The sequence below is a fragment of the Plasmopara halstedii genome (genome assembly GCF_900000015.1).
Source record: "Plasmopara halstedii genome assembly, contig: Scaffold_2061, whole genome shotgun sequence".
NCBI lineage: Eukaryota > Oomycota > Peronosporomycetes > Peronosporales > Peronosporaceae > Plasmopara > Plasmopara halstedii.
The window spans coordinates 1,551,047-1,572,703 of record NW_020188969.1 but is presented as its reverse complement, the minus strand read 5'-3'; the positions used below and the strand labels follow the sequence as shown (position 1 = coordinate 1,572,703).

Below are 21,657 nucleotides of genomic sequence, written 5' to 3'. Positions count from 1 at the left end.
GTAGATGATGGCAAACTGTCATTACACTGACAAGAAGTGTAATACCCATTGACCGCTTGAGTCCAATTCTTTCCCAACACGCCGCTTTTTCCCTGTTGGCATTCGATCGACGACTCGTCACGAGGGTTTCGTCGGAGGACCTTGCGAAGTAGTCTCAGCCTTTTGGGCACGCAAGGTGAATGTTCGATGTATTTATTATCTGTGAGTTGCATAGCATTCGAGAGATATTGCTTTTCTTTGTTAGCGTGGCTGAAGCTCGTAGCTTTTGAAGTGCTCATAGATCTTCCACCTCCTGTGCCCAGCGATCCCTTACGCAATCGTGGGCGTTCCACGAAATGAATGCAACAACCTACTGCAATCGTGACGGATGAACACGGAAGCATTCAAGGATTTTTGGAGCGAATCGAACCTGTTCAAAGTTTCTTCTTGAAGATGATATATGGTGTGCTTTATAATTAGGGTCTGCCGGTATCGTGTCGATAAATGAACTCGCATTTCCTATACTTAACCCGCTAGTTTAACCTTCTGTGATCGATGGACAAGGATTGGGATACACCTGGTACGTCTGTTTAGGCGGTGCAACCACATCAACATATGCTGCTTCAGATCTTTTTAGATTGAGAGTGCATGCTTAACAGGAATGCTACTGTACATTAGATACCATCCTTGCGCGCACCCATCTTGCTTGGCGATTGCAGGCGTAATGCGCTGTGCTCCGTCTAGAGCATGATCGCGTTTATGGCACATGATCAGTCGGACAGAAGAGCTGCTCTCATAGGGTTGGACAGGCAATGTAAGCGGCCTCACAGTGGATGCCTTGTGTGTTCCAACCGACGTCTGGCTGAGACATTTCGATAATGAATCATCCGCATATTGTCATTGCTGGCAGACACCTTGAGCTAAGCAATTATTGCCTCTGTTCTTGAGCCGCCAGTTCCCTAATTTCTTTGGAATAGAGGATACTCATAATTATCATGCTTTCCGGGGGGCAAGTATACGTGCTATATCTTCACAGAGGATTTAATATTTAAACAGCTCGGTCGTTAAATTGGTTATCAGTGATACCAAGTGCAACGGGGTTGCCTTGCATCTTGCACGGATGAATCTTTGACTATAAAAATCAGCGTTAACTCACCGACAAGGAATATTTGAGATCAAGTCAGGGACTAAATTGAAAGCCGCTTCAGTAACTTAACACGCAATTTTCTCTTCCATTTTATGATTGCATCTATTTAGCCTGTACAATATTTTTAATTAACAAAATAGGTTCGAATAACAAACTATCTGTATTGCTTGACTTTGGGACAACAGCAACATGTATCACGGATGTCTCTTTTACGGAGTCCCATCATCTTCACTAAAACTTTGTTACACTTGGGTATTGCACAGTTAGCACAGCTGCACATAAGTGTAATGCTTTGAACAGAGTCATTCCATATCCGCTTAGAATCACAGCTTTCATGGAGGCCCTAAATACCTTTATTCCGGATATTTCCCCTCTTCTTGTGAGCTCTTTAGCTGATTATGTTACATGTTCCCCATACATTGTTGTCGCCTCTCTGAGTCAGATATTTTGATATAAAAGGCTTGAGGTGCTATAGTGATTAAGACAGTCCTAGACGATTACAAGATCAAGATATTGTTTTAGAACTCGAATTATGACTGCTACATCATACCCACTTTCTAGAACAAAGACATAATGTCCATTTATTTGTCCGTCAAGAGCTGACTCAACAAAGCATAACCATAGCAATTAGCTGTCAACGTTTCCAGGGGCAAGTCATTATATCGGATGATACGGTTTTTTCAATTGACAAAGATCTAGTGCTGACAAATGTGCAATCTCGCGTGTTTGGCATCCGATTTAATCTTCAAAGTCGAGGCCTAAGCATTGGATCGAGCCACGAAAGCGATAGGATCGACTTTTGACGTGAACAAAATATGGTGGCTTCGCATCAGACGCTAACATAAAGCTAGCATTAGAGCACTTTCGAGCGGTAGTGCATCCGAATAACATATCAGGTAGATCGGTGAGTCCGATGCGACAGAATATTTTGATTATGAGAGAACAAATAGCTGGGCACCTGTCAACAAACAGCGTCAGACATCGATTTCGGGATGGAAGTCCAAAGCGCGTGCGCAGAGCACGATATAACGCTGGCGTGATTATGCGCCTGCACAAAGAATTAGATTTGGAGGAATTAAAATTTAAAGCGCTTGTTTTCTAGGTCGCTTCGTTAGCTTTTTCTGATACTACAATAACTTTTTTGCAATCCTCATGCCAGTAAAGAGAAGAGCGAAGAGAAAGACTATTGGTGTAAGCTCATGAAGACTTCTAGCTATCGTAAACAGCAGCTGGGGGCATATCATACCTGTTTTTGTACTGACTAAATACTTCCAGCTGCTCCACGGCACCACCATCACTTACATATGGTATTTGTTTCTATTATTCGAACCTAGCCCGACAGTTGTATGTTACTTATGCGCACTTCAAGCGTCTCCGATTTTCACAAACAGGGTGGCTTGGTTATCCTGTAGTTAAGCCCGTGCGCACGGGGCTAATGCTTCGATTGCCCGGAGATTTTGATACACCTCACACAAGAGGCGCTATGAGACTTGCACAGAGAAAGCATCGACTCTGCGGGTTTACCCTATCAAGGCGCAGAAGATAGTTTTAAAAGCAATTTTGTAGATGCAAAGCCCAGATACTTCTACGCACCTATTACTTAATCCAGCCAAGATCAACAGTGCCACGCTTGCTAAATATTTGTACCCAATATATACGTTTGTCGCTCATATCAACACGCCTAAAGTAAAGAAATATGCTATGCTTAAGGATAGCAGTCCACGTGCCCACAAAGTTACCCTTTTGAGGTACCCTTACCTAGTGCTTGTTCGTTTTATTTCGCACTAGTACTTCGCCAGGATACTTTTTCGCCTTTTTGTAAGCTTTATAACAATTTTCTATGATAATAAGGGCCTCTCACGCATACCCCTTTGAACTCACAGTCATTATTGTCACGATTCTTTCTGATCATACGAAGGGTCAATCAAGCCTCCACGCAAGATTATTTGACAACCAAATCGCAAGAAATTATCAAGGTCAAGTAGACGCAGAGCTGCCTACTAGAAAGGGACTACCCTCTTGTGTATCTTGGTGAGGTCAAAGTCAACTGGAATAAGCCTACAAGAGCCTCTCCCAGAGATAGGTGAGGCTTAAAGCCCACAGTTGTTGGAATGTCACAAGCTTTGGAAGGCTGTGGAGAGTCCTGATAGAACAGGAGCTGTGCGATTACGTATGGCACGCAACGACTGGATATAGTAGGCGGATTGCGGAGGCATTCAAAATACCAAGTGCGAATACAATATTTGTGCGTCTTGTGATGAGGGCATGTCAGCCTTTTTTACTTTCTCGTGAGCTTAAAATACTTTGACTGCTTATAACCTTCTCTTGCCCTTGAACCGGATTTTAGGTACAGTCTCTAAGACTTCATTCCCTGTGGAGCTTTGATGTGTCATGAATCTATTAGCGGAGACACTTCGATGCGGGCACAGCTTTGATACATGGTATGAGAATGCCTTGATTAACGATTAGCATATTGCTGTGTATCAAAGCTCGAGAGGCAGTGAGCCGTGACTAAGGGCGAGTAAACAAAAACCATCATATATTGTGGTTACCTCAGGGCAGCGTAGATGAGCGACGGTATGTCGTGATCCCAATGTGTACTTCTGACGAGATGCAAAGTTAGAGCTGTAAGCTGGCGTCCTTTATTTTATAGTCAGTGAAGACAGATAAGAGCCACTGTGCCTTGGATTCCTGTGCCAAGACAGGCGATGATAGGCGACTGTATATATTGCAGATCATATTTAAAAGAATCAGTCCCTTCGACTATTGAAATTAATCTTTCCTTTTCACCATGTAACGATGCTGCCGAGCTGGCATAACGGTGACGTACCCACCGTCACTGCGAACACCACTTTGTCATGAACGGAGTCATCAGGGTGTTGCATGGCACCCCTTATTACATTCGGCAGACTTTATGACTGAGATTAAACACTTGCCACTCTGGGATGTTTGCAACGAGGTTTTAGATGATAAAGAGTGCCAAAATGGTGGGTATACTTCAAAGCAGGAGCTGAATCATCACCCATTGTGACTCAGCCCATGATCAAGAAACTTGCAAGGCACTATATGCGAGAAATATTTTGACATTTTCAAGGTGTTCCACAGATTTTCATTATCTTGTGTTGACGGGCCACCCGCAGAACAACAAGGTCGGAAACATTCTATTCACCGTTCTCGGCTTAATCGATAATGACTACCAATGCTCTTGAGAGCCAACAATATTCCTCACACTACGTTGTGTACTCGAGAAGGAATGTTCAGAGAATGTTTATAATCATATCACAGAGACTGCCTCACGCAGCAACGACGCACAATCATCTAGAAATACAGCCGATTAGGCCACGAGGCAGCCTAAGCTTAAATCCGAAGTGATGATATTTCTCCAACAGTTGTGCAGACCTCCTGTGTAGAAAGTGCTTGCAAGCAGTCTCGAAAGTATACATTACCAAGATGGTTGCTTTTATGGACAAGTACGTCATTGGTACCGACAAGATTTCCTTGAGGAATGCATTTTAAAAGACCATACCCCGTGGGCAGCTAACTCGAAGATCAAAGCCACCGTAGGTTGAACAGTATCTGTTTTAAGTAAAAGCAGAATCATTCTATGTGCGACAATTGGCTTTGATGGCCTGTAAAAGTATAGCTCAAACTATGCTGACATGGCGCGGCCCCTCAACACTTTTCACAGAAAAGATGTAGAATAACATTGAGCTTGGCATAAGAAGTGGTTTTGCGGCGGTGATGGAATGTCTCATGAGTGCCTTGATTTTGATTTCATCATATCTCAATTAGCCATTCTATGTCTTCATGACGCTTCAGCCTTTGCCATAGGCTGGGGTACAATACAAGCAAGATTCAATGAGCATTGAATCGTCTTTTCCAGCTTATTGTGGCGGAGAAGACGTACTCAGCTCACGACAAAAGGCTATAAAAAATCAAATTTATGGTACACCTGTTTGTATCAAAGCTATCTGTAATCAATAACGATGATGCGTCATTGCGCACAGTGACGTCGTCACCACCTATCTCGCATGAAATTTAAAGAGTTTATCGTTCTACATTCGAAGTAAGCAAAAGCCAGATCTGCTTGATCGGGTAGCGAATGTGCTTTTGCGACGCCCAAATTTTGAGATGTCGCACGTCGCAATTGTGATGCGACGCATTGACCAGGCGATTTGTTCGACGCATGGGTCAGATGCAGCATGTTTTTTGCTGATGTTTAGGGCGCAAGGAATTTGAAAAAAGGCGGTGTCATTTCATCATAGAATTTGAGCTCACGTTTCACGCTATATTTGCCTGCAATATCGTTATAAGTGGGGGTACAACCAAGCTGTCTCTCTTTAAGATATTTGCCCAACATACATTGCGACAAAAATTGTATTCGACGAAGATTTATGCTTTACCGTGAAGGGTTAGCGACCATTGTTCAAGATGCTTAATATTAGCTGAGGCATTTCCACCGCGGGCCATCCGATATATGATTGAACAGAACGACTTAGAGGGAAGAACCCATATAAAAAATTCCACAGAGCAACCGCAGCGCTGGATTGAAGTGGTCCCTTTCACTAAGCTGACACAAATAACGGAGTTCACGCCTGTATAGGATTTGGACCCCATTCTTTGCCAACGGATTAATAAACACCGTGCTCCCTTCGCGCCACCTCGAAGTGGCTCCGGTTCGGGCTGTCATTAATGGTGACCCACTGATATCAATTCAGCTATTTTTTCTAGCAAATCACGGATATATCCTGACGAAATATGGCGTCATGTGCCGGGTACGCGGTCCAATAGATGACGGTTGTGATTTGTAAATTTAGCATGTAGTTACAAGTACCAGACGGAACACACAAGCATATGTAGAGAGCGGAAACGTATAATTGACCGATGATCACCTATATAGACAATTAATGTTTGCGCTTTTTATGATCGAGTTATAATTACGCAGCATCAAATCGTATACGGTCGTAGTAAGAAAAAAATTAAGATACACTCTCATATTTTCGATGGGTACGTACTTGTTATTTGTTCTTTTGAGTACCACTTTGTGCTATTTGAATAAATGAGTAACGAATACGCTTATATGATGTCAAAAGATCCAAAGATTGTTTGTAGGCCATAGCCACGATATACACATTTGTTTGAGTTTAATCGAAGGGTGTTGATTATCATGGATAAGTTGACGAGAAATTTGAGTTAGGAAAACTAGGTGCATCTGTTTGGAATTATAAGTGACCTCACTGATAGTCCATTTATCGCCTCGCTTCGAGAATGGGTACGGTATGCGGAGCTCACACGGATGTGAGCGCAAATCTTTTGAGCGTGAAGCCGCAGGAAAGCGAAATCAATAATGAGCGACAACGTTTAACACCATTGGGAAGGCGGGGGTGGTGCGAGAGAATTGGTGAGTCACTTTGACCATCCCTATTAAAAGGTTGTAGATGTCAATCCGGTGCTGCATCATTGCATTCTTGGTGGATCCTTGAGCCAGTGCGCTTGGATAGCGCTCTGGCGCAATGGATGCGCGTAGAGCTCACACTTCATGCGTGCGATATATGAAGAATCGCTCTGGGCAATGGTCACATCGAACTTGTGTTTATTATAGATTTAGTAGAAGTTGGAAAGTGATCTGCGGTCAGAATACTATTTGAGAACAGAATGTTTAGAATGGCGATGGCGCGAGACACCAGCGGGTTTACCGTTTTCGTTGGAGAGGATGTCAAAGAATGCGTGCTTTGGAGTCCACCAAATCAACGCATGGGAGATGGCCTAAAAACCATGAGCCCACCCAGTAACAGTACGTTCAGTTGCTCAAATTGCCGAGTGTGTCATCAAGCTTTTGAGCAAGGTAGCATAGATGCACAAATGTGAGAGCATATGTGCCGCATAATTCGAGGCTAGCAGTCACGTGTCCCACTGGCCCCTTCTTTATAGTACATTCACTCCTAGATGTATGGATCATCAACCATGATAGTACTAAAGCATGGCATTCCGACACTGTACTTCAAAGTTCTGCTCGAAGTCCCAGAAAAACAATGTGGTGTGTGCGTGGGGTACGTACTCAGTTACAGATATATTGTGCTCGTGATGGGTGTTCAAGGAGTGAGCAACATTCAAGCACATGGTGATGTATTTGCTTAAGCCACATTTCGAAACGCAAAGACCCATTTCGACAATATATTGTGAGAACAGTTCAAATGTGTATAACCATTCAAGTACTTTCGAGACGCACTCGTCTGTAGACTTTCAAGAAAGCGGTACGCCAATATAAACAATTGCGTCGTCTTAGGTGCGATGAGTAACCTCATATTTGATGCCTCATAAGGATTCACAGTCTACGGGAAATTCTCGCAGAGAATAATGCACTAACCAAATTATGGACTCCTTCGGAACAGTACTGCATAAGTATTGTGCCAATCACTCTGGCATGGCAAGACACATTCTTATCGTCCTCAATCGATGACGAATAGCGTTGGAGGTGGCAGAGAAGCGGATCTTCTAGGCTGCAAAAGAATGCCTCATGTGCACTCTGATGACAACCTGCTAGATCAGGATCGACATAACATACTTCGTCTGTGACATTGTTTTCCGATGGGTAGCGCTTTAATTCAAGTTCCTGAAAAGCTAGTGTCGCTAAGTTGTTGCGTGGCGCAAAATCAAGTCGAAAGAAAACTTTATTTCTACTGCAAAGTATGGCCAAGAAGTCACTCACTATCGAATCCTCGATACCGGCACGGATAATCGCAAAGCTTGCAATACAATAAGTCTGAAATTTATAGGAGCCATATCGGCGTCATAAACGCAAGATCAATAATAGAGACCATGTTGTTTGAGAGCCGCAGTCGCTACACGCTAGTACTTTGAGCATATCCTACACCACGGGATAAACGCCTTCCCTCCAACCATCAGTCCGTAGATAGCATGCTGTGGAAAAATCCTACGTACCATAGCCATATCTCGTCAGAGCTTCTCTGTTATGCGTGGATTATATCTGGAAGAATTAACACAGGCAAAACATATTTGTGAAACGCTTGTAAATGCTTGACTGTATCATCACCGGTTACGTTGTCGCTAATACCGGCAGGATTTGAAATCTTGCTCAAACGGTCTAAATGAACTACAATGCCGGATATTCCATAAGCTTCATTTGAAAGACCCATTTCTAACTTCATGTCATATTATTTCGCACTCTTAGCGCCAAATAAGGTGGCGATGTAAGTCCATCCTTTGATCGTTCCACACGTATGCACAAAGGGATTTACTCAGTCTTGACCACTGATACATGGCGCTCGCGAACAAGTACGACAATTTCTCCTTCGAGGAAGCCGCCCAAAAGATATTGTATGTTTCAGACAAAGTCTAAAGTATAGATATTCGTCACGAGAAACAGCTACACGCATAATTCCACCATGAGCCGCTATGCAATGCAGCAAGCACTGAAGCACGGATAGCGATGAAGACGCGTGAAAATGTGCACCATTAAACGCTATAAAAACGCAAAGACCACGAGCGCAACGTGTGTTGCGTCTGACTCGCATAACCTATTTCGATGTGTATCGTCACTATTGTGACGCTTGGAACATCGTTTATTGTTTGATAGGAAATAACATCAACATTAAACCCATTTGATTCTCAAATGAAAGGTATAGACGGCAAGGACTGATCACAATATTGCCATTCAATGAAAGCTGTGGGCTTTAATGCTTGTGTAAATGAGCTGGATCCGTAAGGACCACAAGGGCATTAGATCCGCTGTGTAGCGATACAAGATAACATATAGCTTATAGTTTCTTGCCTTAGTCTAGGTTATATTTCTTTGCGTCTCCTTGCCGGTAATGTTCAGATACAATAACTCTTTCATGCCCCTGCTAAAGCCAGGATATGCTGAAACAACATGCAAAGGCCAAAGGCAAGCGGAACACATACATTTGTGGTAGGTGATGTTTGCTTTAGCACTGTGAAATAACATACACTTGTTCTGACTAGACTAAGTTGAAACCTTAATTAGCCTCGTTTACAGTCTTTTATACCCACTTTAATATCCCCTCCAAATTGAAAGCGACCTGTGCAGCACAACGCACCTTCTACCAGCGAATGAATATAGCTTTGTTCCAAGCTAAACCTTAGTCAATAGCTGACTCATGGATATTGACAGTACGTGTTCGAGGTGAGAATGGGTAATTGCCTCGACTTAGCAGTTGCGCATAATCCAGCACAGTTTAGCATCGAGCGCCGTTCAGTCTGACGTCAACTCTATGTACATTTGCTTGCACAGCCATAGTCGTGATCGGATTTATTTTTTGTCAGCATGACAACTACGCCTGTCGATAAGCAATCCAATCTCATTGAGCTAGATATCGTTAATTTGTTGTGACCGTCAGCTCCATCCCGCGAGCTCTGTGGTTTCTCACACGGGAGATTTCACTACCACCGTAGCTCAGGGTGATAGCTTGAGGTCAGCCCATGGCCCTCCAACTTCCCGGGCTACTGCCAAGAAGCGCGGAACGCGCGACGACGCGAAGCGTCATGATCGCTCCGATCATAAGCGTCCACGACATTTGGGCAGTCTTGCCGAAGTGGCACCCCAAACTCCCACGAGTTCATGGAGCTTGGGTATCCCCGCCACGGCAAAATATTGGGTTAGACCCTGTTGACGACGTTAACCCACAAGGCGTTCCACGTGGTAGTGAACGCCGCCATTCTCATCGAAAAGAGTCGTCGGCGGGCGATGACAACTTGGTCAATCGTCAGGTGACTCGCGATGCTCTTCAAGCGTTGAAGGACAAAGTCCGTCGTCATTGGCACTCTGTCGAGCATCTTTCCGAAGTTGCCTACCGCTATGCGATAGATACCGAGAGCAGCCTGGAGCACTCTTTGCACAGACTACCTCACGTTGAATATTTAGCGCTCAATCGGAGAGGCTCCTAGCCGTCAAGCAGACGAATACGTCACTTTGTGCAACTGTGGAGTACCTTTGGATGTTGGATACGGAAATTGTTGCACTCCGTTCTCAGAACCTATTGCTGGTTCAGTATTTGGGTGGTCAAGCGTCTTTGCGCGCTGAACTGGGATTAACGCTTCCGCCTTCACTTGCGCTGGATCCCGGTGCGGCTTAAGCAAGCCCACATAAAACACCGGGTGAGTGCGCATCTTTCTCGGAAAGTTCATTGTGTAAGGTTTGAGCTGTATGGACTTGACTGAGCCAGTAACGCTAACACAAGGCCTCGCTTGGCCACGACCTGATCAGGTACACTAAACCCCAAACGGGGTTTTGTCCTAAAGACAACAGAGGCTGCATATGTAGGAAGGTTTTAAACATTAAATTAAACTAGGTCTTCGACCTCAACGTTTTCCAAATTTCTTCTGCTTCTTCCATCTGCACATTCTTTCTGCATGTCTTGGCTTTCAGCCATCGAATCGCGATCATATCGCGATCGTGTCGTGGGATACTCAGTCTGGTAGACAAAAAGTCATCAGCTTTGTCACGGACAGTGAGGGGGTGACATCAGCTAGCCATTCGGCTATTCATCCCCGCCCAAGCCCCGATCTATGGGTGGCGGCGTCAGCGAGACGCGAGGACTTACAAGCCCCTTCACGAAGCGGCGTATAGCCGGTGGATGAATGCACTGCATTGTTCAGAATCAACTCTACGAGTGGCAAAATGGCGCTCCAGCGCTTCGGCGTCTCAGCGCAGACGCTGCGGAGAACGTCTTCAACGACGCGATTCACGCGCTTACAATCGGTCTGCGGATGGTCCGCTGTTAACATAATCAACGTGGTGCCAGCACCCTGAAGATTGTAGACCAATGCGTTTCAGTGAATCGTGGATCTTTGTAAAAGACAATTGACTGCGGGAATTCATGTTGTCGAAAGACACGATCGACAAACAGCGTTGCTGTACCAACACCGTCGATGGTGTCCGAAACTATCATAAAATGAGCCATATTGCTCAAAGGTCCACAAAGACCATCACACCCGTGTTGTGCGCCGAGTCCTTCGGCAGGTCAAACACAATCCAATCTCATACACTGCCAACACCTGGAGGATATCGGTAAACAAGACAGCGGCGCCGCCGCATTCGGAGAGGGTTACACCTTTGACTCGTCTCACACGTGCGCACATATGGGTTCGTCCAATTGTACAGCTTGGGACACCGGTAGTGGCAACTCACAGAGCTGTACGTCACGACCGATATGACCACTGAGTGGGGTCATAGAGGATACGGTATTTTGAATCCTTATTGTGAGGTAGCACAATTTGTGGCGTATCCGTCGAGTTGATGCTACAATACAGCAACCCGTTATTCAACGAATATCGGTGTGACCGTGCGCACAAACGCGCCAACAATTCGTACGAGTTTCCAAACACTTTGCTTCTGATAGCCTGTAGCAGCGCTACACACATACCATCACCCGCGTACGCGGTGCGGATCAAATACGTGACTGACGACGTCACTGTCGTGATATGAGCAAGTTCATAACCTGGTCTGCGTGACAACGCACCAGTCAAAGCATTCTGCTTACCCGGCTTAAACTTCACCTCGAAGCTATATTTTGCAAGGAATGCTAGCCACCTGGCCATCCTCTGCGAGAGGTGAAGCGACTGAGTCGCAGTGCATAATGGCGCATGATCTCTGTAAATCACAAAAAGCTTTGAGTCAAGCAGGTGCACCCTGAACTTGACAACTGCATACTTTGTGCCTTGTCGTAGGCTGGGTAGATCCACTCCGCAGCCTTTAGCTGGCGATGTTCGAACGCGATCATCCGATCTTGCCTCTCAGCGTCTACTTGCAGCATTTCATAGCCGAGAACAAAGTTTAAAATCGTCACAGACGACACTTAAAAGATGGTAAGGGTCTGGCAACGCCAGTATTGGTGCATGAAGGAGGCTGTCTTTGACCCTGCCAAAAGTCTCCCGATGCTCGATTTCCCAGCACCATTTCTAATCCTTCTTAAGGAAATTTGACTATGGCCGTGCCTTTTTTGCAAAATTTGCTCTATACTTGTGCAAGTAGTTGGCGAGGCCAAGCCACGTGCGCAAGGTCTTTTGGTTCCCTGGAGCCGGCCAGTCCACAATGGCTTTGATCTTAGCGGGATCCGCTAGATGGCTACGCTTCTTGATGGAGTACCCTAAAAAGGGATTTTTCCGCGCCGGAGTTGCACTTACTGGCATAAGCATACAGCTTACTTGTACGCATGCACTCAAGCATCGCTCTCAAATGGACGATGTGGTTTTCCTCATCCGTCCTCCCGTATCCGCACGACTGTGGACGGTGAAGTATGTTTGTGCATACGCCCGGTGGGACCTAAACAATTGCGTCTCTAAATGTTGCTGGTGTCTTTGAAAGCCCTTGAGGCATCGTCAGCCACTTCCGAAGCATCCCGTTCGGAGCACTCACAGCTGTCAGCAAAATATCACTCGCACTCTTGAGCAAATGGTCATATCTATCAACCAAGTTGAGTGCGCTTTACTTTGTACAACCAACCATATTGTTCTGGAGAACATCTTTTTTAAGATTTGGCGTCTGTGCCGGAATGGTGACAGCGCTCAAATTAATGTAGACGTGAGCGATACGCCACTCACCATGCGGCTTCTGGACACGAAACGTGGGTGTCAAATGGGGAGAATTTCTCTCATGCATCATTCCTGCGTCGTGCTTCACTCGAAAAACGGTGTCAAAGACGTCAAACTGCTCCTTGGGCAGGAAACTTTGGCGTATCACACAATATTTGACTCCATAGCTGTGTGCTATCGTCTACGGTAGACACACGATGGGTTAGAGTCGACTCGACGCCCTGCGTCTTGCGGATAACATACAGCTTCGCCGTCTCATCGAGACCAGTGGGAACACGCACTCGGCGTCGCCCAGTGTTCCAACTCCCTGCTCCATTAAAGACTTGATGTTAGTAACAACATCCGACGAAGAGCTGCTTTTTTTGCAGTCATCGTCCAGTGGATTACGTGCCACTCCACACACATCTGAAGGGTCTTGCCCACGATGACTCGGACCTCGTCCAACCATGCCACTCGTGGCATGCAGCGACTGCTTCGAAATGTGAGCAGAGCCCAATGGATTTCGTGCCACTCCATGTGCATTGTTGGGGCCTAATCAGCGATGCCTCGGCCCTCGGCCGACCATGCCACTTTGGCATGCAGCGATTTCTTCAATACTTGAGCAGCGCTTAGTGGGCTACGTGTCACTCCACATTCAGCCCACAATCCACGCTCGGGATCCTTGTGCAAAACACCTTTGGTGTTTGACAGCTCGGAGACTGCGATTTCCAGCGTCCCGGTCCAGTGCCCACACCAATAAAGCTTCTGCTTCCTAGCAGAGGTGGGTTCTTGACTCACCATTGCTCCACCAAGAGACGTGCGCGTAGCGCCCAAGATCTTCGACCTCCAACCAATCCATGGCTTATGGGGTTCCAACCATGCCATACCAAGGATAAGGTCGTACCATGCGTCCAAGTCTAAGACTAGACAGCGTTCTACGCTATCAAAGCCTAGGAACTTGACACCGAGGTCCACAGGGACCCTCGGTACAGAGACATAATCCCCCCGCCGCTAACTGAGCAGTGACAACGTCACTCAACCGCGCTTCCAGCGCCTCAGCATACAGCTGACTTCCTTCGATCGTGGAGCGTCAAGCATAATTGCCCGACGCCCATGAATCGATACGACTTCTCAAAACTCTATACAGTCGCTTTTACGACCAGCAAGCTCAGCTTGCATGCACGTTCCGTATTCAAGAGCAGGACCTTTTCGGGGATGGGGCCTGCTGCCCTCTACCTATTTGAGGCACAACAGAACTCAGTTCTCCCCAAGTAGAACACCGCACCTACTGGGTTTTCTCGACTTACCGCGACAAACCAGACTGGTTAGAAGCGGGACGTCGGTTAATCGGGGGACCAGTCCAAGGTGACGGGTGTCTCCACAGACAAAATACCGTCCAGTGTTCAAACGCTGCCTGGCAGCTCGAAACTCTTCCTACTCTTTCTCAGCATGGCTGGGATCCATTGGCTCAGGTCCGCTCGACGAGGTCTAAGGGTGTGCATTACAACCAAGTCGTGCCGACTTGAAATTGAATTCGGCATTCAATGCCACATTTACCGCTTCTTCAAAAGAAGACGAATGGACACGGAAGCCTGGCCGCAGCAGTGCGGAGGCCCTCCATATAGACGATCGCTACGGCCGCCTCGAGGAGTGGATCTGCTGCCATTCCGGCAATTAGAGCTCTTAAATCTTGGACAAAGTCCACCAACTTCTTCTTGCCCTGTCGGGCAGCAAGGAAACGAGATCGCACGCGATATACCTGGTTAGGCGGCAAGAACGCTCGCAAAAGCTGACGATTCAGCTTCTTCTAGGAGGGGAACGACGCTCCAACCGAAGCACCGCACGGTAGTGCCAATTCTCGCGCTTGGCTCCCGAGCTTGGAGATAGCTAGCGCCACGCGCTGTTGCTCGTTCTGGAGCATGGCTGATGCCATATCTCGGCCTCTCTTACCCAGAGCAAGAGATTCTCTCCATCCTTAATCTCGAAGGTCTGAACGCTCACCATGAGCAGCCTGGACGCAGTCGACGCTGACAGCTTCTGCTATAGGTGCTTTAACCGAGCATTTTCATGATTTGAGAACGCCTTTAGGCGCGCACTTATGGCCTCGGTCCCTTGCGCAACGAGGTTCTCCACACCCTCGGGGCCAAGCACGGACATCAGCTTATCAAGCCCGTCCTGCACGCCCTAAGGCAAATAGGAGTATTGCTTCACAGAGGATCAGTCGTAACCACTCAGGCGTAGATTGACCATTATTGCTATCAGTGCAGTGGGGCTGCCGTAGCTCTTCGCTAAGAGGAAGCTAAGCTAAGGTCACCGACCTTACGTTCTTTACAAGAACCAGTACAATTATAGCGGATCGCAATTCGCTACCACCAAGTGTACGTAAAACTTAACCAAGGTAAAGACGCTCTTACGCTCACAATTGAAACTGTATCTAATTGTTTTAGTTGCGGTAGAGCCGCCAATATCTAATACCTTGGATTTTACTAATTAATATAGTAAATACCTAATTGATATATTAAAACCTAACAAATATGCATATCTACTGCACCTTTTTACGGTGTAGCTACACCATTGTGTTATTACACCAACTTCTGGAATCCACACCTACAAAAGTACGGTCACACTTACAAGGTTACGTGTAACCCCGTTACAGATTGCTTGCGATTTGTGGCCGGTACGTTATGTGACCCCAGTAGCGCTAATTCTATCGGTGGGAGTAACGGGAACCTACCTACCTGTATACTGAACGAACACATTACACTTCGATAGTCGAAGAACACGTATGAGAGATAACAATACAAAAGCATTGCGTATCGCTTCAGAAGTCCCTCTACGTTTGCGTAAATGAAATGAAAGTTCCTAGTTTCTAGGCGTTTTCTCGTAAGTCTCTTTCAGTAAAGCGTGATCAAGCACCTGGACCAGCCTTATCAGGCATTAAATGACCCGCGACATCTATCACTCATGACTATTTTCGCGCGACCTCGTAGATTAGAGTCGGATAGCGCTACGCACTGTCTCAGTTTGGAGTGGGGCCGAATATACGGCCATTTCAACCTCTCGTATCGAGAGGATGATTTTATACGTCGTTGCTCTTAAGGGCTTAGCACTTGTCAGACGTTACAGAGCTCTGTATGGGCTATCTTGGGTACGTTCCACCATCGCGTTCTCGTAGTCAGGCAAATGTAGCTGCTTTCAGGCTCTGAGCTGCCAGTCTTGTTATCTCGTCGGAACCAAGTAAGACTTAGTAGTCTTTTCATTATCTTGTCAGATAGGTGATCAAAACATGTTTCATTGCTATGGAGTATACAATCTTCTAGATTCAGTCGCATGATTGAAGACAAATGCTTCTGTACAAAAGGGGTTAACGTAAATTCTTGCACAGTATTAGATTCTGACTTTTAGTATAAATGCACAAAGGACGCTGTCCCATGAAATCCTTGTGCTGAACTCTGGCTTAGTTCAAAGAATGTCTGGCTGAATTCGATATCCAGCATATACATTCTATTAATTAGGAGCTGCGTATTCTACGACCTCTCTTACCATCTTTTTGATATCATACAGTGGTGTATGATATCATACTATAAGAACGTCCGATAGGTAATTATTGTTGTCAATACGTCGGGAAACTGTTGGCAACGTCTCATGTAAGCAGCCCTTGGAGTCTTTGAAGTGATCTCTTCCACAAAAGACAATAAATCATGCTATACGCAGCAATCTGAAAAAAATATCTGCTAATATCAAAACAAACTGCACGCCAAAGCAGCAGAAATCTGTGGCAAAGACTACAAGGAGTTGAGGCTTGAATGACGGCGACCACCAACTAAAGCATTTGACGCTGCCTATCTACCAAATGTACATAATCGATTAGATGGTGCTTACCTCTAGCTTTAAAGCTCGAAACTTCACATCTCATCAACACCATAACCATAAAGTATGCATTGTGTCATCTTAAAGTGTCTTCATCCTGTATCAGCACAATCTTTTCGTGGTGTCTCTTCGTTAAAAAGTATCGCCTAGTTTCAAGTTAATGGTCACAATTCTTCCAATTTTTCCATTCAAATACCATTCAGAAACGAGGTGTTGTTGCAAGACGCATATTGATTTCCAAACTAAGTCTTCTATGGTTGTGCAGAGCGCATGATCAAAGCGAATTGCCTTCCTGTTTCCGTGCACGGCGACAACACCACTCCTCTTCGCTATGACTAATCTTTTATTAAGTAACGTTGCTTACTACCAATGTTTCTGGCATACATGTCCCATGTCGTTAGTCAGCAACGTGTCTTCTACTCACGACTTTTCTGCACAGCCTTCTTTTCGCTTAAATATTTCACATTACAAATCCTTACTTTAAACCTCTGCAATCTTTGCGACGTACAGAATTGTGTAGCATCATTGTCATGGTCTATTGTTGGAGATTTAAAGAGTGCCGGGAAGAAGGAAGAGCTTGATATGGACTAGAGTGATTCAAGCTTGCGAGAAGAATATACTAGTTACAGCTGTCTACTCGCGCAATCGTAAGTCCACTATGCATTGAATGGTGACGCTGGAATGAAGCATTTTTGGTCACTTTTTGTGATAGATTGCTAATGAACGTGAGCCATAAGCCACTGAAGCATAGAAAAAGTCTCATTTTAATCCTAACGACAGATGACATCCCACTCCAGGAAACTGTGTTTAAGCTTAGTGAGTGGCTCTAAGCAAACGTTCGTTTGTCCTTCCATCTCTTGAATCTGAACTCTACAGCACTGTAAAAGTCGCAGAGTTCATAACGCATGTGCAGCAACTTAATAGATCAAGACACCAGACGTTCTCATAATCCATGTATCGAGCTAGTAGATAGCAACCCATTCAAAAGAGCCTGATGGTGAATCTGAGCAATCGAAAGATAAAAGCCAGACTGGTTTACAGACACACACATAATCCAGACTGACAACTAATAAAAGAAATCGATTTGATGACTGCAGAATTAGCAAACATCCCAGCTTGGACAGCAATCATAGATGCTTGTTCAATCACGTTACGCGGAGAAAGTCAAAATTTCTTGTAAATACTAGCTAGGAAGCAGCTTTGGGCAAAACCAAGACGCTATGAGTCAGAAGCTGGATATGTAGCTTGAGAAACATACTTTTGAGCACAGCCTGTAGGACGATTTCTGTTCTAGATTATTTATTTATGTTACTCATATCGAATTTTGGAACTTCAACTCTCATTGTGGAATCGAGATATAGTGTAGTAGTATTGTTATCATATCGTCAGATCTATTACGTAATCATATTTTGAAACTAAGAAACCGAACATGACTACTATTCTAGTCTCAGTAATAGACATGTGAAATTTCTTAAGCTGATTTAAATTTTATAAACGAGTACTTATAAATTTTTATGAAACAAAGATCCAGCAGATAAATTCTTAGAGTATGCATTATTCGATGTGTCGTTTTCAATCCGGCATTTTTCCATCCGACGACAAATACAGATGAAGGATTGTCGACGACGACGTTCAACATTTATGTTGCGCTACGCTGTCGCTATCCACTCCAATACCAATTACCACTCCAACGCCTCTACGTTTCTTCAAGAATGATATCACTAGCCCCTCGTCTTTACTCAAGTCGTAAGTGTCCCCCCATCCTCTGAGCATCAAGCGTCACATCTGACCCTTAACTTAAATTGAAGATCAGATCACAATGATCGGGTCGCGTATATATGAAAATCACAGCCTGCTGTTTCTTTGAATCCCTTCTGGTGCACAAACGAACGTAGCGTCAGTCGTATTGATGCCTTAAAAAGCTGCCACCATTAAAAGAACTCTCATTTTTCAACTTCTTTTCTACTGCTGAAATTGGTTCCACGCTTTTTACTATGCGACTTGTGTGGGTTTTTAAACTCGGCATCTTCGCCTTCGTCTCAAGATTGATAACTAGTCAGACGTGTGGACCACGTCGACGCAAAGATTGGGACATGATGACGCCGATTGAGAAGAGCACATACCAAGGTTCTGTTGCTGCTGCAATGAAATCGGGTGAATACGTCAAGTTTATCGAAATGCATACGGAAATGATGTCAGAACGAGAAGCACATCGTCAATGTATGTTCATCTACTGGCATCGATTTCTGTTAGTGGCGTTTGAAAATATGCTACGTGGTCAAGGTCCCGAATTTGCTTGTGTCACGGTACCTTACTTCAATTGGGTTTCCGGTAATGCAAAGCTTACTGCAGGAGCTTGTACATCATTGGGCGATTGTCACACAATCACTAGCGAATTGGGCGGATGGACGAATGGCACAAGACGTACGATCGCCATTAACGGGGTCAACGCTACCGGTCGCTGTATTACCTCCCCACCTTATGATCAATTCTGTGAATCCTTGTCAACTAAGGGCACTGCTTGTGCCAGATGTATTCCCCGTAGTAATTGGGGTATTGTCCAGATACCTGCAACGACGGGGTACGCATCAGTGCGTAACCAAGTCCTAACTGGTAAGAATATTGGTCAAATGTCACCAATTATTGAAGAAGGCTGCCACAATAATATTCACGCAAATATGTTGAGCACGATGACTACATTTGCTGCTCCAGCTGAGATACTCTTTTGGTCCCACCATGCTATGATTGACTTGCTACATGTGATTTTCCACAAATGCCGCGTGGGGACAGATCGAATGACATTTGCACAGAAAGCTTCACATTCTGTGGCTTGGACATCATGTGCACGTCGTGAATCTAACGTTACATTTCAACCGACAGATGTCGTGACGATGCGAACGGGTGAAAGGGGTATCAATCCTATTAGTGCACTATCAGATCCTCTCGTCGGTCGGTATTTTGCGGGAGTACCGAACCAATTCGCTGGTTTAATGGATATTCGTGACTTAGGCGCGAGCAGTTATGGTTACAGTATCAATGGCCAGTTGGCTTCCATATATAATAAATGTGACGGATCTCCAGTATCTCGAAGACTAAAAGAAGCCAACACAACAACATCTAAACCCAAAATGTGCGGTATGGCTGACGAAAGCAATGATTATGGGTCCCATAACAACTTTCCAGAAACTGACTATACCGGTGTTGATGATGGCTTTCAAGATGTTGTGATTGTTAGTAACTCGGGCAAACCGGTGGATGAGAACACCCCTAAAGAAGAATATATCTCAGACCCTTCCGAGTTAAAAGTTGCGAATTGGTACGATCAGACAGTTGAGGCCATGGGTGGTGATACACAAGAGACTATGGACGATCTGGAACGACAAGCGTGCATGTTTGAGCATGTTTGCATGGGTGGTACCAAGGACTATACAGAAGAATTCAAGATCACTTGGAAAGCAAAAGTGCCACGATGTAAGGCAATTGTTGATGCTATCATCAACGGCTCGCAATCGATTCAGTACAAAGCTTGGCGTGACGACATGGAGGCTGTTTTTGGTTGTCCGGAGCCGACCGAGACGAGCAAGACGGGAATCTCGAATGCTTATGAGTCTAACTCGCCGTATTCTTGATATACTTTGAAGAACGACAAGATCCGTGTCTCCGATGTCGTGTAGAGTCGAGCAGCGTGACGACCTGGGATGATAAAACGCTTGTGCTTAAATCTTTGGAGTGATTGGATTGGTCTAAGGTGCGTGGGACGCTAGCCGTAGTGACAACACAGCACATGTTAATACATTGATTTTTAGTAAAAAACCACCTCAATCGCACCTTCAAACGGTTCCCGCATCGGACTATTTACCACACCTATCTAAGGTAAAGCTTGATAAAGCGTCTGAACAATTTCAGGTGATTTAACTAGACAGATATGAAGGAACATACATCACACGCCAATCGATATCAGTCGATGGATGTACGCACCTAAGTACATTGCAGCAGCAATAGCTTCTCGGTTCGTACTCTCTTCTTTTGACGTCAACATGCTAAAGTCTTGCGTCAACTTAATCCACAGGGATGATTGGTGACAAGTTGAAAAATGGGAATTCTTCAAACGCTGGCACTGACGTTAGATTCGCGTAGAGGACACGACAGTCTTAATATCCGTTTGTTTGCCAGTAGTAATATTTGATATCACATGCTAACACGATTGTATCATCAAATATTAGACATGGTCTGAGTCGAAAGTAGAAGCTATTGATAGATTTCTTTGAGGACAGGCTAGAACTAGTGGTCATTCGTAATGGATCACTTCGCAGCAGCGTAAACAACGTGAAACTTCATGGTTAACTAATAACATTTCGTCGGTTGTGAAACATGCAGAATGGAGAGTGACCCATCGCCTCGAAACTTGAAATTAATTTTGAGAATCTCGAATCTCGGTTGCTTCGTACCACAATGACCACGTTATGCTCGAAACGATTCTGTCGTCTTTCTTGAGGAAAGGCCTTATAGAAACAAAATTTACACCTGATGCTTTGACTGACTCTGTACTAAACCCTTGTCATATGACGCATTGTAAAGAAAGAGGAATGCTATTTCGTGTCGTAAAAACATGCTTCACACTCTAATCTTCATCATATGATGACCTAATATTCAAGTCTATAGAAAGAAGTGATCTCATCTTTGTTTCTGACTATATGGTAACGATCTTACAACGCTCTGTCCAGACTTCAATTGCTATGTTGAAGCTCCAAATTTCCATCTTGTTTAGAGAGAGAAATATTAACTCCCTATAGTCTTATCATCATTACAGCAGAAACTTATCTGGATCGTGTTCGTAATCGTCTTGCAATTGCCGAAAATCTTTGCACTGGCGTATTGTTTCTACGGCTACATATCACACTATCAAGTGACGAATTCTTTGTGTCCTGCCTTTACTGTGACCAGACCAGCTGATTGAATTTCCTGACTAGTGCTTTTACAAGTGCTCTGACTTTTCCGCATGGTTTTTCAAATATGATTGTGTGCTTTCTATTCGTCATTCTATAGATATCGCTGAAAGAATCCACCAACATTGTTGCGACACGGTAAAGAAATTGCTATCAATCACCTAA

At 44.9% G+C, this 21,657-nt stretch overlaps 4 protein-coding genes across 4 annotated transcripts; 2 read left to right on the top strand and 2 right to left on the bottom strand.

The window, feature by feature from the left end:
- Positions 1–6,394: 6,394 nt before the first annotated feature.
- Positions 6,395–6,682, top strand: PHALS_02849 (uncharacterized protein; the record flags this gene model as incomplete). Its single annotated transcript, XM_024717305.1, has 2 exons — positions 6,395–6,527; positions 6,615–6,682. 2 exons carry the CDS (start codon positions 6,395–6,397, stop codon positions 6,680–6,682), a joined length of 201 nt encoding a protein of 66 aa, XP_024582817.1.
- Positions 6,683–7,575: 893 nt separating this feature from the next.
- Positions 7,576–7,909, bottom strand: PHALS_02848 (uncharacterized protein; the record flags this gene model as incomplete). Its single annotated transcript, XM_024717304.1, has 3 exons — positions 7,576–7,626; positions 7,692–7,806; positions 7,836–7,909. 3 exons carry the CDS (start codon positions 7,907–7,909, stop codon positions 7,576–7,578), a joined length of 240 nt encoding a protein of 79 aa, XP_024582816.1.
- A 472-nt stretch (positions 7,910–8,381) lies between these two features.
- PHALS_02847 (uncharacterized protein) lies at positions 8,382–8,661 on the bottom strand (the record flags this gene model as incomplete). Its single annotated transcript, XM_024717303.1, has 2 exons — positions 8,382–8,437; positions 8,505–8,661. The coding sequence occupies 2 exons, from the start codon at positions 8,659–8,661 to the stop codon at positions 8,382–8,384; spliced, it is 213 nt and encodes a 70-aa protein (XP_024582815.1).
- Positions 8,662–18,540: 9,879 nt separating this feature from the next.
- Positions 18,541–20,175, top strand: PHALS_02846 (hypothetical protein F442_12613; the record flags this gene model as incomplete). The annotated part of the gene is made up of 1 exon (XM_024717302.1): positions 18,541–20,175. The coding sequence occupies one exon, from the start codon at positions 18,541–18,543 to the stop codon at positions 20,173–20,175; it is 1,635 nt and encodes a 544-aa protein (XP_024582814.1).
- Positions 20,176–21,657: the final 1,482 nt, after the last annotated feature.